The 15,700-nt window shown below is 45.3% G+C and overlaps 1 protein-coding gene across 1 annotated transcript; it reads right to left on the reverse strand.

The window, feature by feature from the left end:
* Window positions 1–5,064: 5,064 nt before the first annotated feature.
* POLR2M (RNA polymerase II subunit M) lies at window positions 5,065–14,297 on the reverse strand. Its single transcript, XM_070421942.1, has 4 exons — window positions 14,056–14,297; window positions 11,582–12,223; window positions 7,855–8,059; window positions 5,065–6,120 (listed from the first exon to the last, which is right to left on the reverse strand). The coding sequence occupies exons 1-4, from the start codon at window positions 14,166–14,168 to the stop codon at window positions 5,974–5,976; spliced, it is 1,107 nt and encodes a 368-aa protein (XP_070278043.1). The 5' UTR covers window positions 14,169–14,297; the 3' UTR covers window positions 5,065–5,973.
* Between the last annotated feature and the right edge of the window lie 1,403 nt (window positions 14,298–15,700).

A 15,700-nucleotide genomic window follows, 5' to 3' on the forward strand; every position in this document is an offset into this window, starting at 1 on the left:
ACAAGACACTGGGGGGCATGGGAGGCTAGGGGAAAGTCAAGGGCGGGGAAAAAAAAGGAGACATGTATAATACTCTTTGTAATACTTTAAGCAATAAAACAATTAAAAAAAAAAAAAAAGAACCGGAACACCCACTGCCCTCCCCACTCACTCCACCCTGCTTCCCAGTCCAGAACCCCCACTCCACCCTGCTTCCCAGTCCAGAACTCCCCATCCACCTGCTTCCCAGTCCAGAACCCCCATCCACCCTGCTTCCCAGTCCAGAACCCCCACTCTACCCTGCTTCCCAGTCTAGAACCCCCCATCCACCTGCAAAAAATTTTTCAGAAAAAAAATGGGCAAAGAACCTAAATAGAACCTTCTCTAAAGTAGACATACAGATGGCCAAGAGACATATGAAAAAATGCTCACAATTACTGATAATCAGAGAGAGGCAAATTTAAAACAACAGTGAGGCATCACCTCATACCTACCATCAACAAATCAACAAATGACAAGTGCTGGCGAGGATGTGGAGAAAAGGGAACCCTAGTGCACTGCTGGTGGGAATGCAGACTAGTGCAGTTATCATAGAAAACAGTTTGGAGTTTCCTCAAAAATTAAATATGGAACTGCCATATGACCCAGTGATCCCACTCCTAGGAATATAGCCTAAGAAACCCAAAACACCAATCAGAAAGAATGTATGCACTCCTATGTTCTTAGCAGCACAATCTACAATAGCTAAGATCTGAAAACAGCCCAAGTGTCCATCATTAGGTAACTGGATAAAAAAGCTGTGGTACATTTATACCATGGAATACTATGCAGCAGTAAAAAAGAATCTCTTACCCTTTGAGACAGCATGGAGGGACCTGGAGTTCTAGTACCATGCTAAGTGAAATAAGTCAGTCAGAGAAAGACAAGTATCATATGATCTCACTCATATATAGAATCAAATTAACAAAATAAACTGGTGACCAGAGTGGTTCCAGAGACATGGAAGCATGGAACAGAGTGCAGCATCTCGAAGGGAAGGTGGGGGAGATTGGGTGGGTGGGTGGGAGGTAATCAACCAAAGACCTTGTATGCATATATGCATAACAATGGATGCTGACAGTGGGGTGAGAGGGCCTGGGGTTGGGGGCAGGGTAGGCTGGAGGGGCTCAAGGGAGGCAAAGGACATATGTAATAATTTCAAAAATAAAGATTTTTTAAAAATAAAATAATAAAAAAATAAAATAAAATTTATATGAAAATGCAAAAGGTCAAAGATGCCCAATCCACTCTTGAAAAATAGGATGGCAGACTTTACTTCAGCCTTATCATAGAGCTGTCATAAATAATGTGGTGAAATATTAACACAAATAGATTAATGGAATCACAGAGAGAACCCAGAAAATAACAGACATATACATACACTCAATACGCGGAAGTGCACTGCAGGATGTCAGGACAAGCGGCTATGCAGAAGGATACTCCCTCACACAGCCACAAATAATTTCCAGTGGAATCAAAGACGTAATGGGAAAGGTAAAATTATGAAACATTTTCCAATGAAAAATATTTTAAAAGGCAAGAGAATATTTTCATGACTTCAGGATAAACAATGCTTTCTTAAGATACAACAGGCACTAAACATAAATGATTGATAGACTTGCCATTAAAATTTAGAATTTCTGTTCATCAAAACCACCATGAAGAGAATGAAAAGTAATCCAGAGAGGATAAGGAGATTTACAACAAATATAACCAAATAATGATTAGTATCAGGAATATATCCTCCAAATCAATGAGAATAAGACAACAGAAAGATGGAGGAAAGACTTGGATGGGCGCTTTTTAAAAGAAATCCAGTGGCCAATAAACATATGAAGATGTTCAATGCCATTCCAAACAGGGAGGCGCAAAATAAAACCCAATGAATATCTACTGTAAAAACATACTGGCTAAAATTAAAGTCTGGCAATACCAAGTGTGGATGAACTGCAAGTGTCATACATGGTGGATGGGTTGTAGTGGAAAGTCCATGTTAAGGATGTGCACACCACCTTCTATTTCAGCTCCTAGGTAAATATCCTACAGAAATTTATGTGCACAAAGACACTCATTGCAGCATTGCCTTTAATAGCCCAAACTAAAACTATCATAGAAGTGACTATCACAGAATGGTATTAACAGAATGGCACATGAAACAGCAATGAAAATGAATAAACCACACTTAAACATGACGTGAATTTTATAAACAATGTTGAAAGATACCAGATACAATATACACTATGATTCCATTTTTGTAAGTCAAAAGTCAGCAAAACAAACTAAATAGTTACATACATAACTGGTAAAACCATTTTTTAAAGATGAGGGAAGTATTACCATAAAGTCAGCATAGTAGTTATATTTTGGGAGGGGGGGGGAGGGGGTAACAGGGGACACACAGGGAGATTCTGGAGTACTGGTGGTAGGATTTCTGCATCTGGTTTGTGATTACATAGCTGTTTGCTTTATCCATTAAAAGGCACACCTGTCTTATGTTATATTTTATAAAATTTTATAAAATTAAAAAGGCTATATTTTACAAAATTTTAAAGAATGAAGGACTTGTACTACCAAATATTAATGCTAATTAAAGCCATAATTACTAAAAAGTGTGGGGAAAACAAAATAGGTCCAAGATATCTATGACTATTCTATGGCAGCATTATAAATCAGTGGGGAAATGGTGGTTTATACTAAACCAATTGATCAACTATTGGCAAAAATTAAAATTAAATCTCACCTCATACAATATCCCCAAATAAATTTGAGATGGATCAAAATTTCCTTTTGAATTAAGGATAAGTATAAAAGTGAAATTTTTAAGAAGTACAAGAAGAAAATAAGGATAAATATGTATCCACCTTTGGAGTGGGGAAAGCATGCTCAAGCACAAGCATATCTGCAAAGGTAGAATCCTAAAGAACACTTCTACATCAAAAACACCATGAACTGTATTAAAAGGCAAATAATACACTAAAACAATAACAACATAACAAAAGATGGGCATCTTAATTTATAAAGAACTTATAAACCAATCAAAATCACAAATTCTCCAAGAGAATATAGATAACTAGAGGCCTGGTGCATGAAATTCATGAACTGTGGGGGGGAGAGGGGGATCCCTCAGCTGGACCTGCGCCCTCTCTTAGTCTGGGAGCCCTTGGGGGATGTCTGATTGACAGCCTAAGTTGTCAGTAGGACATCCTTAGCACTGCTGTAGAGGCGGGAGAGGCTACTGCCACCACTCCTGCACTCGCCAGCCATGAGTGTGGCTTCTGGCTGAGCAGCGCTCCCCCTGTGGATGCATACTGACCACCAGGGGTCAGCTTCTGCATTGAGCATCTGCCCCCTGGTGGTCAGTGCGTGTCATAGCGAACAGTCATTCCACCGTTTGGTCAATTTGCATATTAGCCTTTTATTATGTAGGATAGAATATAGAATGCCCCCAAAAATGTATATACTAGTAAATGGTCAATAAACATGAAAAAAAAACACCAACCTTCATTAAGTAATCAAAGAAACACCAATTTTATAGGTATCCTTTTCTGCAACTATTCAAATTGCAAAGATTCTGAACAGCAATTTCTCAATTCTGGTTGATGTATTGCTAGTGGGAATGTAAAAGGACACAATCTTTGTGATGAGTGATTATATATATATATATATAAAATCAAGATTCTCAAAAACTTACCTTTCTCCTACCAATTTCACTTCCAGAAAAAGATCTTCTGGAAATAAGTCATTTTGTACATGTGTGATTATCTCTTAAGAAGTTGATAGCATCATTGTTTAGTTATAATTAATAATCAAACTGTTAAACACTAAGTTGATTTTTAAGTTATGGTACACCCATAAAATGCAATAGTCTGCAGCTATTTAAAATGCAAAATATTTAATATGGGAAAATGTTTACAACATATTGAGCAGACTATGAGTTAATGTATAGTGTGATTGCACTATCCTATATAATAAAAGCCTAATACGAAAATTGTTCCCTCAGGCTGTCGTTCCGCTTGCTATGACGTGCGCTGACCACCAGGGAGCAGCGCAGAACACAGCATTGGAGGCGCTGCCGGCCCCAATGGGCCCCAACAGGCCCCAATGAGAGCGGGACTATGGCAGGATGGTGGAGCAGGTGAGCGGGCAGCACCAGTTCAAGGCAGGTGCGAGCGGGGCGATCACCCTGCTCACCCTGCAGTGGTGGTGGCAGGGGGCAGGGCCACCGCCTAGCTCCTCACTGAGGGAGTTGGGTAGGGGGCGCCCGGCCCTGATTGATCATCCCGCAGGTGGGATGGTGGAGCAGGTGAGGGGGCAGTGCCAGGCCAAGGTGGGGTGCCAGTTGGGGCTGCGGGGCTCCAGGCTGGGGGCGTGAGCTGGGGCCCAATTTCCACAGGCCACCCCAAGGGACCCCACCCATGCAAAAATTCGTGCACCGGGCCTCTAGTTGAAAATATACATGGATAGCTATGTATAGAAAAAAATATGTACAAGTACATATACCCAAGTGTTCACAGAACCTCTCTCTGGGTAGCAGAATTACAGCAATTATGCATGTATGGATGTGAACCCTTCCACCTTAGCCTACTTTCCAGACATACCAGTAACGTGTTATTTCATCCTCTAATAAAAGAACATCAAATAACTTTATGCTGTGAAATCATTTACTATTAGTTTTACAAACTAAAAATAATGAAATTGTTAGCTCAGTATAGTTTTAATTTGCTTTTCTGGGGGTAATGGGGGCTTGATATACAACTCAGCCCTTACTCTCCTTGTACATCTGACCTAAATGTATTTTCCATCAAATTACATATATGAAGTCTCTTTTAAAGTAAGTTAAATTTAATTAAGCACCAGTAACACATCACCACTAAAATTTTGAAGTTGCTCTAATTAATATTTTATTCTTGCTTTCAGCAGTGTTTAAAAGCTCCAACATATTAAAGAAATCTTTGATAACATACATGTTAATTTCTCTGGAGACAATCATATAATCCTACAAACATGAATATATAGATTGAGGTTTCTGCAGCCTACATATGTATGTTTCTTTGGGGGGCGGGGGGGCAATGTATTGACAATAATTCAATTGTAGCTTAAAAACAAAAAAACTGTTTTTTTCACCAAACTGAATCTATCATCTGTTAAGAGCAATGAACTCAAATCAGGTCAAGTATATGAACAGCTACTCCCTTCACCTCATCGGTCATCTTAGACTTTCCTATATTTCACGTTACCCTGGGCAAAGCTGGTCATTCAGAGACCATCCACCCTCCAACATGAACTAAAAATAGTTATATACAATTTTCAATTCATCAGGTTGGCACCCCTAACCCCCCCGTTGTTCAAGAGTCAAATGTACTCCTTATTTGTAACCAGAAGAAAGATAACATTCTCCCAAGGAAAGACAGAAGAAGGAAACAAACATTTAAGCATTTTTCCATGAGTGTCTTCCTAGGTATTTCCCATCCAGTACCTCAATAAGCCCATGCAAACATGCATAGAATTCTTTAAATTGCTCCCTTCATTACTCAAAAGAAGAGGGAACTGTAGCTTCCTAATTCATTTTAGGTGATGCCTGGGACAACTAAGTATTTCACTGAAAGGCATGTAATAAAAGCTATTTGATAGAGGTAAAAAGAAGGGAAAAAAGCAATTACCTGCTTTCATTTGGCTTAGAGAAAAAAAATGTTCTTTACTATATACTAAAATATCAGACAACACACAACATACTGTAAAACTTTAATACGTTTAAACACAACATTCAAATGTTAAACGTTTCCAGTACATAAGTTATCTTCTGAAAGACAAACTATTTTTATAGCTAACGTTGCGTAACTTTATAAAATTATTTCCCTCAACGTCTGACACTGATCTTGATACTTGTTAGAAAGTCTGATGTAAGAAAATGACATCTCAACAGGCAGAGTCAGCAAAGTACCCCAATGCCCATCTTCAGAATTCACCATCAGACGACTGATCATCATCTTCATCCCTTACTTCTCGGTATTTCCTCGAAGACTCCCCTTCTGGGTTATAGCTCTGCATTTTAATATTCAGTCTTTCAGCTAATTTTTGTGCTGCGAGCTTGGCTTGCATCTCCTTTAAAATAAAATGTAAAGCAAGAAGTTACACAATCACATATTTTTCCTACAATTCCTAAACTTAGAGCTCTACAGCAATGCACCGAGCCTGACAGCTGTATCTACCATAGATGCAACAGAGCTGTGCTGGGAGACCTACTAGCCTGCTACAGCTGTAGCTACAGACGTCCATTAATGAAGTGCATGGAAATATCCCACCTCTTCATGAGAAACTGAGTAATCAGTTCACACTACAACAGTTATAAATACAGATATATGTTTAAGTATGTGGATACACACATGTGTATATGCAAACTCATAGAACAATCCGAGTTATCAAATGTCAAAAATCACTAATGCTGTGCTGATTCTCCAACAGACAATCATCTTCCCTAGATTAAATCATGGTTCTAGGCTTATGAGTTACCTTTCAATGCCACAATAAAAATCAAAAAGTTAATACTGGAGTTAATAGTTAAGCTGACTATCCTTCTGCAAATAAAGTCCCGAGAAAATTACTATGCAGAAAAGTGTCCAAATAAATTCCAGATTCTGCCAATGTGCTTATACACACCCAAGGATAAACCACCCATGTATGGACGTATGGCAGCCAGCAACACTCATTTCTAGTTCTGCCCTTCACGTTCCTCATGCTTTCTCCCACACCACAGGAGCTCCTTTAGGATCGCCCCCTCAGGCCATGGGCATGATGGGAAAGTAGGACTGAAGCAGGAGCTACGACTACTCTGCCAAGGAAGTCAACTTCAAACTGATGGGTGTAATTCAACCTAAAAATGTCTTAGGACAGTCATTTAAGACCATATAGACAATTTAAAAAAAAATTCCTCAATGCTATGGTTGTATAATTTTAATGCACTGAGAGGAAGAAAAATGGCTTTAAAAAGGAGTGCCTTGACGATGCCAATCCATGCCAACTGAGCTTTTATGAAAAGCCAAGGCAGAATAGCAGCCTGGTTCTGTATTAACTGCTATACTAGTATACTACCTGATTAAAATCTAAGCAATATTAAGATGTTAGGCTACTATTTTTTCTGGAGATTCAAATTATTACTAAGTATATCAAACCCTTTCTTTTCTCACTAAGGTTCTCACACCTATTTTCTTCCATCTCATTATTCTGTACACAAATTGTCAATATACTTGTTTCAAGTTCTTGTAGAACGTACAGATCTTCAAAAACAGTCCTATACAAACTTGACTAAGTCACTGTATGTAGCAGATTCTTCTATCTTTACAAGAGCCTGCCGATTAGGCTTTTAACCCTAGTGTCCAACTGTCTGTTGGAACACAACACTGTTCCCCCACCCCCTTTATGCCCGCCCATGGATCACAGGAGATGGGAGCTGGAGCCACATTTCCCTGGTTCTCTTTGCAGGTCCTGGTTATCTCCCACCACTGAGCAGCTCTCCCATGGGCTTTAAGAGGGAGAAGACACAGTGATACTCCTGCTGTCCTAAGAGCCGGGGCTTTCGGAGATGTGCCATGTGGCAGCATTTTCTGGAGAATACCAGTTTGATGCTGCAGGTTGCTGTGATCACCTCCAGCTGCTTCCTGCAGTTCTAGCAACTTCAAGACTGAAAACTAGAGGGACACATGTGAGAGCTGATGGCACTTATCTGCCATTTCTCTGGCACCTAATCCCTCTGTTAAATCCGTCCTCCCTGAAGTAAATTCTGACTTACGTAAGCAGCATCCAACATACAGACAGTAAACAAGTAATACTCTTAAATACCTCATAACTCTGCTTCTGCTGTTGCTGAAGTGCCGAAGACTCTTCTATGGAGAGCAGCTGCGCAGGCAGATGGTGCAGTGGTAGGAGCCGAGCCGCTGTGATGTCATCGAGATGCTGCTTATCCCTGCGCAGCCTCTCCTCTGGGGAAATGGGAGACCCACTTCTCTGCTGGTGCCTCGATGAATCATTCTGATGTGAAGGTAACCTGAAGGAGGGAAACTTGTTATATCCCCTTCCTGTAGACATACATCTGCCACACTCATTCACACAAGGGGCCTTCAACCGTAGCTCTGTCCTTTTCTTCTCTCTTCAAACCTTATACTTGAACTGAAGCTATCTTTTATTTTTATTCAAAAAACATTTGCAAAGGGGCTTACTATCCAGTAGAGGGAAATAAATTTATCAACCGTTTCAGCACAACATAGGGGTGGGGCAAAAGGAGGTTTACAGTTGTGAGTATGCCCAACAGTTCATTCTCATATTATTTATTAACTAGAGGCCCGGTGCACAAAAATTTGTGCACTCGGGGGGCGGGGGGAGGGAGGTCCCCCAGCCCGGCCTGTGCCCTCTTACAGTCTGGGACCCCTCGGGAGATTAACAACCTGCTGGCTTAGGCCTGCTCCCGGGTGGCAGAGGGCAGGCCCAATCCCTAAGTGCAGCCCCTGGTCAGGCTCAGAGCAGGGCCGATTGGGGAGTTGGGGCACCGCCCCATCATGTACAGAGCAGGGCGGATCGGGAGGTTGCGATGCCACCCTCAGTCACACTCAGGGTAGGGCCGATTGGGGGGTTGGGGCACCGCCCCGTCACACTCAAGGCAGGGTCGATGGGGAGGTTGCGGCGCCACCCCGTCACGCACAGAGCAGGGCCGATCAGGGGGTTGGGGCACTGCCCCCTATCACTCACAGAGCAGGGCCCATCAGGGGGGTTGGGGCTCCGTACCTTGTCACACACAGAGCAGGGTCAATCAGGGGGTTGGGGAGCTCCCCCCTGTCAAACACAGAGCTGCAGGGCAATCAGGGGATTGGGGAGCTCCCCCCTATCAGGCACAGAGCAGGGCTGATCAGGGGGTTGGGGTGCTGCCCCCTGTCACGCTGATCCCGGTGCCGGGAGGCCTCGAGGCTCCACTGATCCGGTGCCGGGAGGCATATTACCCTTTTACTATATAGGATAGAGGCCTGGTGCACGGGTGGGAGCCGGCTGGTTTGCCCTGAAGGGTGTCCTGGATCATGGTGGGGGTCCCCATGGGGTGCCTGGCCAGTCTGGGTGAGGGGCTGAGGGCTGTTTACCGCTGGCGAGTGACTAAAGCTTCCAACCGCTCCTTGTTTTCTTTTTTTTTTCTTTCTTTTTTTTTTTTATTCTGGGCCAGCTTTAGCTCTGAGGCCTCGCTGCTGAAAACATCGATACAATGTTTCGGTCGGCTGGATTTCAGTCCGGCTGGTTTCTGATGTTTTGTTTAGCTTATTTGCAACATAGTATATAGTTGCTTAGAGTTGCAACTGAGAGGCCGGCAAGTGAGGTGGGGAACGTTCGAGTCTGCAGCAAGCAAGCCTCATGCTAGCTTCAGTGCCTGGCTGCCGGCCGCCATCTTGGCTGACAGTTAATTTGCATATACTCACTGATTAGCCAATGAAAAGGGTAGTGGTCGTACGCTAATTACCATGTTTCTCTTTTATTAGTGTAGATGATTGTACTATTTTCCACATGAACAACTGTAAACCTACCCTGTATACCACCACAGGTACCATGATTCGTATCTATATACAGTACATGGGAACATAAAGGAAACGTCGATTCTAATGGGAGACAGGGAGGTTGCCAGAAAAACTTGAAGATGGTGAAATCTGAGGAGTCCTGGAATAGTGCCCACCAAGAAAGTGAGGGGAGGAGGGCACCCCAGCAGAGGGAGAAGCGCATGACTGCAGCACACAGGAGGAGCAAGAGCGAGAGTACAGAAAAGGCAGCCAGACAAGCCCGGGAAGTAGACTGGGTCCAGACACAGTGAAAAGCTCTATTCTGGGGAACAGGTTCCGATTTGATTTTATAAGTTTTATTCTGGCAGCAGTGGAGAAGATGGACTGGTGAAGAGGTAAGGCGTGAGGCTGGAACAGACCATAGTTACAGCCCGAGAGGTGACAGTCCTCCCTTAGGAAAGAGGGTGAAGGCAAAGGAAATGTATTATGTAGGTCTTCATGGCTAGAAGATATGGAGATGAGGAAAAAGGAAGACACCTTGGGAAGGGGAGGGGGGATGAGGAGGTGACACTAAGAATTAGGAAATATGGGGAAAAGTCAGTTTGGAACGAAATGAGTTCTACTTGGTACATGATAAACCTGAGGTGCCATGGATACCCACACAGTCACATTTCATAGGTAACTGCAGGTAAATCTGAGGTTCCAAAAAGACCAAAGCTAGAGGTGGGAGAGGGCAGCCTCCAGCATCCTGGTGGCCACGGAGCCAGAACATGCAGGAGGAGGCCAAGGGAGAGCAGAACTGGAGCCTTATCCCACTTTCCAACTGCCACGCAGCTGCTCATGCTCCCCTCAACCCCACTGGCCCATGGCCTTCTATCAAGGCCCAGCCTTTCCTGATCTGCTCTAAGTGCACAGGAGCTCTTTCTGCCCAACTTCCTTAACCCTTGGTAGCCCTCACTGCTACTCCCGCTTCCAGCTAAATGACAGGATCACAAAACTGGGATCAGGGTATTCTCTGTTATATGTTTATCTTCCCAGAAGTGAGGAAAGATACTTCTTTGCACACAACATGAGAGGTTACTTAATCAAAGATTGCTTTTTACTCCTAACTAAAAATTAATGTAACACAATCCTGGTTTTCTAGACGAAAGAAATAAAACGTTTTGAGGTTAGAGTGGGGTAGGATTAAACTTTAAAGTCTCTTTATAACAATAAAAATGGTTTTAGGTATTTTCAACTAGAGGTCTTCAGTTTTTCAAAGGCAGGCAGTAGTGGCTCCACTTTGTACCTGATAATGCTACATCCTTGTAAATCTAGGCTGTTCCAGTTCCTACCCCGATTTGAATGCCACATCTGCATACAAATAAGTAACATTCCTTCCTCTTCAGAGAGCTTTTCTTTCTCTGAAGAGCTCAGAAACAAAGCTATGAAAAGGAACTTAGAAGCAGGGTTTGCGCCCTACCCCAATCTATTTTCAGTTTTTTTAACCTCTTCTCAGCTTCTTTCCCTCTGAAGTTGTTACATGGTTTGTTCTTCCAAGTGTGTAAGCCCTGGGTCCTCATCTAGAGCCTAAACTCTTTGATGAGCAGAATCTTTACTTCTGTGTCACCACAGCACCTGCTGCTACATCTGGTGAGCACACAAAATATTTGTGCTGAGAAAGCCTGTGGGCTCCTGCAATTGTTTTTTCTTTGGCTGACATTCTAATCAAAGGGGGAGCTCTACACCAGAAAATGGTTCTGAAAAAGTCATAATAAATTCTGTTTATTATAAAATATTGGCTAAGTATCCTGCAATTTAATACTCCATCTGCTATTTAAAACCTTTTCAATTATTTGGCTAAAATATTAAAGTGTTTTCCAACATGAATCCTCCACTCCAGGCAGGCCAGGCCAGTCTCACTGTTTCCACAGTACACTCATTCCTAAACACAAGTGGCTCTCACACAAAGTCCCCTGAACTTAAGCGTTCTCCCAATTTTTTGAGTTTAACAAATATTATGTCCCTGTGACAGGTCTGTCTCCAAGGGTACTTACACATTGGTTTTAAATTGACGTGGTGGGGGCACTGGGTTTTTGGCTCGCATGTCTAGCACTTCCATGTAATGAGGTTTCTTCTGTGTCCCACTACGAAGGCCTGTCAAGTTCTCAGTCCTTGTGTTTTCTTCTGAATGTTGCTCATCTGGGTCTGCAATTGTGATCCTTTGTAACCTGTCAATGAAGAGGTCGTCGGAGCTGGTAGAATTATCTTCTGCTGGACCTGACACAGGAGGCTGAGGGAGACACTCCCTGGCTTCGGGTGGGGAAGGTGCGGTGGCGCTGCTGCTGGAAGCTGGGCACTTGTTCACTGGGTACCCAACCTGGGGAGCCTCTTCATCACCTTTGTGACTAGAATGAAAAAGTCCCTGTTGTGAGGCTGTGTTAGATGACGCGATGTTATCTACAGAAGAACAGCCAGGAACCAGTGATGAAGTATCAAGTATCTGGTCAGAATTCTGGGCCTTATCTGTGTCCACGTCAACTGCAATTGCTTTTTGCCTTGGTTTACAGTCTAAACTAATAGGATGAAACAGTTCACTTCTTCCTCTAACGTCTTCACGTTCTGCAATGGCAGCTCTCAGTTTGACAACAGAGTCTCTGATCTTTTTACCGTTGTCGGGCAATTTGCAAATGAATTTTCTGTCAAATGGAAAAGAACATGTATGCATTAGAGCCATGTTTTTAAACTTGAGACATAAAGACAAAGCATTATCTTCAAAGGGAAAAAAAATATATCTTTATGTTAAAAACCTGACTTCCAATTGCCCCGAAGCAGGAATGTAATTATCCAACTACCGACTCCCCACCCCCACAAAAAACAAGGGAATCCAGAAAGTATAGGGAATATGCCTCATCTGTCTCATCTAATTAGGATTTCAGCAAAAGTATTTTATACAAAACTTATATAAGATATTCCAAAAATCAACAGAAGTATGAATGATCTACAAGACCTTTCTGGAGAGGGGAGGTGGCCGTGTCTGGAAGGCCAAAGTATTTCCGGAATAATGCTTTGCCATTTCCACTCTCATTTTCTCACATGGGTAGAGTGGAGTCTTCCAGAAGCCACGGGGACATGTGGTTATCACTGCTCTGGCTAACAGAATGTGTGAGCTTGTATACAGTAGGTCCTCGGTTACCACGGAGATCCGCTCCTTCCAGGCGAGGTAAAGCGATTTTTGCTGTGTAAGTTGGAACCCACCCACATAAGCACCTACATCACTCACATGGAGCACGCACACAGCAGTAATGAAGTGAAACAGTAAAAAAAATTTAAAAGAAAGATAACAATTTCTGACCTTGTGGTCAATACAGTAAATAATAAAAAACATAAAGCACATATGTACATATGTCGAAATGACGGAACTTTTTTTAAATAAAGAAATGGGAGATGGCAAGGTACGTGGAGTCCCACGTAACCAGAGGACTGCCTGTATTCCTGTGTTTTAAAGATTTCGCACTTGAAACTCCTGATGCATTGGCAAACAGCCGCAGACATAAAACAAGAGCTCTTCGGGATACTCTGTAAGTCGCCAAGAGTAGAAAGAGGGGTCCTGAGGCCCCAAAGTTAACTTGCTGCCACAGATGAAAACCCATTCTCACCCCGTCAAAACACCTGTGTCTACTAAGAAGCCCCCAGAATCCCTGGTGCCTTTTGCTGGGTTTCTTTTCTGATTCCCGTGCGGCAGCCGCCCAGTAAGTGGGGAGGGAGGGGACACCGCAGGCCCCGCGTTCTTCCTCCGACACATTCACCCCCCGGCGGGGGTTCCCGTTTCCCGAGCCGAGCCCTCTCGCGCCCCGCGACCACGTCCCCCACGGATCCCGAACTTCGGCCACCCCGCCAACCACCTGCTCACATCGGTCCCAGCCCACGCGCGCCCCGGCCCCACAGCCGCGTTTCTGTTGCACTTTCTCCCCGCTCCCGGTCGGGGACGTTCTGAAGATGCCCTCCCAGCGCCGTCACCCTCCCCCCCGCGACGCGCCCCGCGCCGCCAAGGCTGGTTCCCTGCAACAGGTGATGCCCATTAGGTCGCGCTCCTGCCCAGACCCTCCACGCCCGCCACCGGGAGGGGAGGCCGACTTCCTCCGCCGGACAAACCCCTCTTTCCTCCCCAAGGATTCCGGGAAGAGCAGGACTTAGAAACTGCGAAGAGGAGTGGGACACGAGGGGGGCGGGGGGGGGGGCCACAGGACGTAGGCCCCAACCCTCGGGTCGGGCACCCGCACAGCGGCGGGCACAGGAGGCCGAGGCGGCCCGGGCAGAGCGGGCACGCCCGGCGGGCGGGCGCGCACACGAGCCGCCCCGCGGGGAGCGCAGGGCCCGGGCGGTTCCGCGCGGCGCGTAGGCCGTGGGCTCCCCGCAGCGGCCGGCGCCAAGGTCACCTTCCCGGGAAGGCAGCCGGGGGCGGGGTGGGAGGGTGGCGCCCGGGAGCCGGAGCCCAGCCTGGCGGCGGCGCGGCGGGACCCACGCTTACTCGTTGCGCAAAAGTCTCTCCTGGCGCCTCAACATCTCCCGCAGCTCCGCCGAACTCCGCCGCCCCCAGTCCTCGGGAGCTGGCGGCTCGAAGCCGCGGGGCCGCGCGGACATGCTGCGGGGGCTGCGGCTGGCGGGGCGGCGGGCACTCGGCTCCCTCGGCAGCCCCCGCTGCCGACGCCCGGTCCGCGGCCGGCGGCGCCTCCGGGGCACTCGAGGGCGTCGCCATTTTCCCGGAAGGACTGGATTTATTCGAGCCGAATCGAGCTTTATTGAAACGCCGGAAACAAACACAGACAAGGAGAGGGGAGCGGGGCGTGGAGGAGTGCGCAGGGGCGGAAGTTTCCGAGGAGGACGTCGCGCCCCGCCTGGGCGTGAGCGCGCAGGGGTGGTGACTTCATCCGTCAATTCAGAAAGTTCTCCTCTCTGTAATGCTGTCAACAATTACGTGAACGTTTAATTTAATTTAACTTTTAAAAAGTGTTACTCATGCCCGGCTGGCGTGGCTCGGTGTTTGAGCTCGACCTGATTGCAGGCTGGACCCCCAGTGTGGGTGGGGCGTGCAGGAGGCAGCCGATCGATGATTCTCTCTCATCATGGATGCTTCTCTCTCTCTCCCCCTCTCCCTTCCTCTCTGAAATCAATATATATGTTTTAAAGTGTTACTCGGTGCCACCATGATCCCAACAATAGCCACTGCCATTGTGGAGTTTACGGAGTGCTGGAGAGGGCAGACATCAGTCAAATAAGGAAACAATATAATGGTAAGGTTGGTGTGGGCACCAGGGGCGGTGTCTGAGGAGGGAAATGTTAAGTCCAAACATGAGTGAGGAGTTAGCCGCTGGGGAGGCCCGGTCTGTGGTGTGGTGCCCCCGTGCCCGAATGGAGGCCTCTGATGTTAAAAGTGGAAAGGATCCTGAGGGACCGTTCGCTTTTCTTAACGGGACGCGGTGGCCCGTGGACCCAGACTTTTATTCATTTGTGGCACTGCCCCCGGCATCGCAAGACATTTGGTGTCTGGCTTCAGAGCCTCTCTTAACGATTTCAGATTTTGCCCTAAGAAAAACAGAGGCACAAAAACGGAAGTAAATATTCCCAGGGCACAACACTAGTGACAGCACCAGCTTTCAAACGCAAACGCCCAGCTGCTCTTTCTACAACACCAATCTGGAAATCCCCTTCACTTTATGCCTGTTTCCAAATGTTTAAATTTGTTGAAAGGTGTTGTGTGTGTGTGTGTGTGTTTAAAGGCTGTTGAGAAGAGGAAGGTGGCACTAATTCTTACCCTCTCTTTATAATTCAGCTACCCGAGCTGTGTCCCAAAGGAACGACTAGAAAGCATGCAAGAATCAGAAGAAATACCAACTGGGAGGTTTGAATGGCACCATAATTTCCAACACTGCCTCCCCATTCTCTGATGGAAAATTTAAATTTTCTCAGTCCTATGTAAGGTGCTACAATAAACACAGCAATTTCCTCCAAATCAGACGCACACTCTAAGTCAGCGGTTCTCAACCTGTGGGTCGAGACCCCTTTGGGGGTCGAATGATCCTTTCACAGGGGTCACCTAAGACCATCGGAAAACACATATATAATTACATATTGTTTTTGTGATTAATCACTATGCTTTAATTATGTTCAATTTG

Source organism: Myotis yumanensis, unplaced genomic scaffold, assembly GCF_028538775.1.
Source record: "Myotis yumanensis isolate MYYU_CA2020_CCGP unplaced genomic scaffold, mMyoYum1.0.hap1 SCAF_1, whole genome shotgun sequence".
Lineage (NCBI taxonomy): Eukaryota > Metazoa > Chordata > Mammalia > Chiroptera > Vespertilionidae > Myotis > Myotis yumanensis.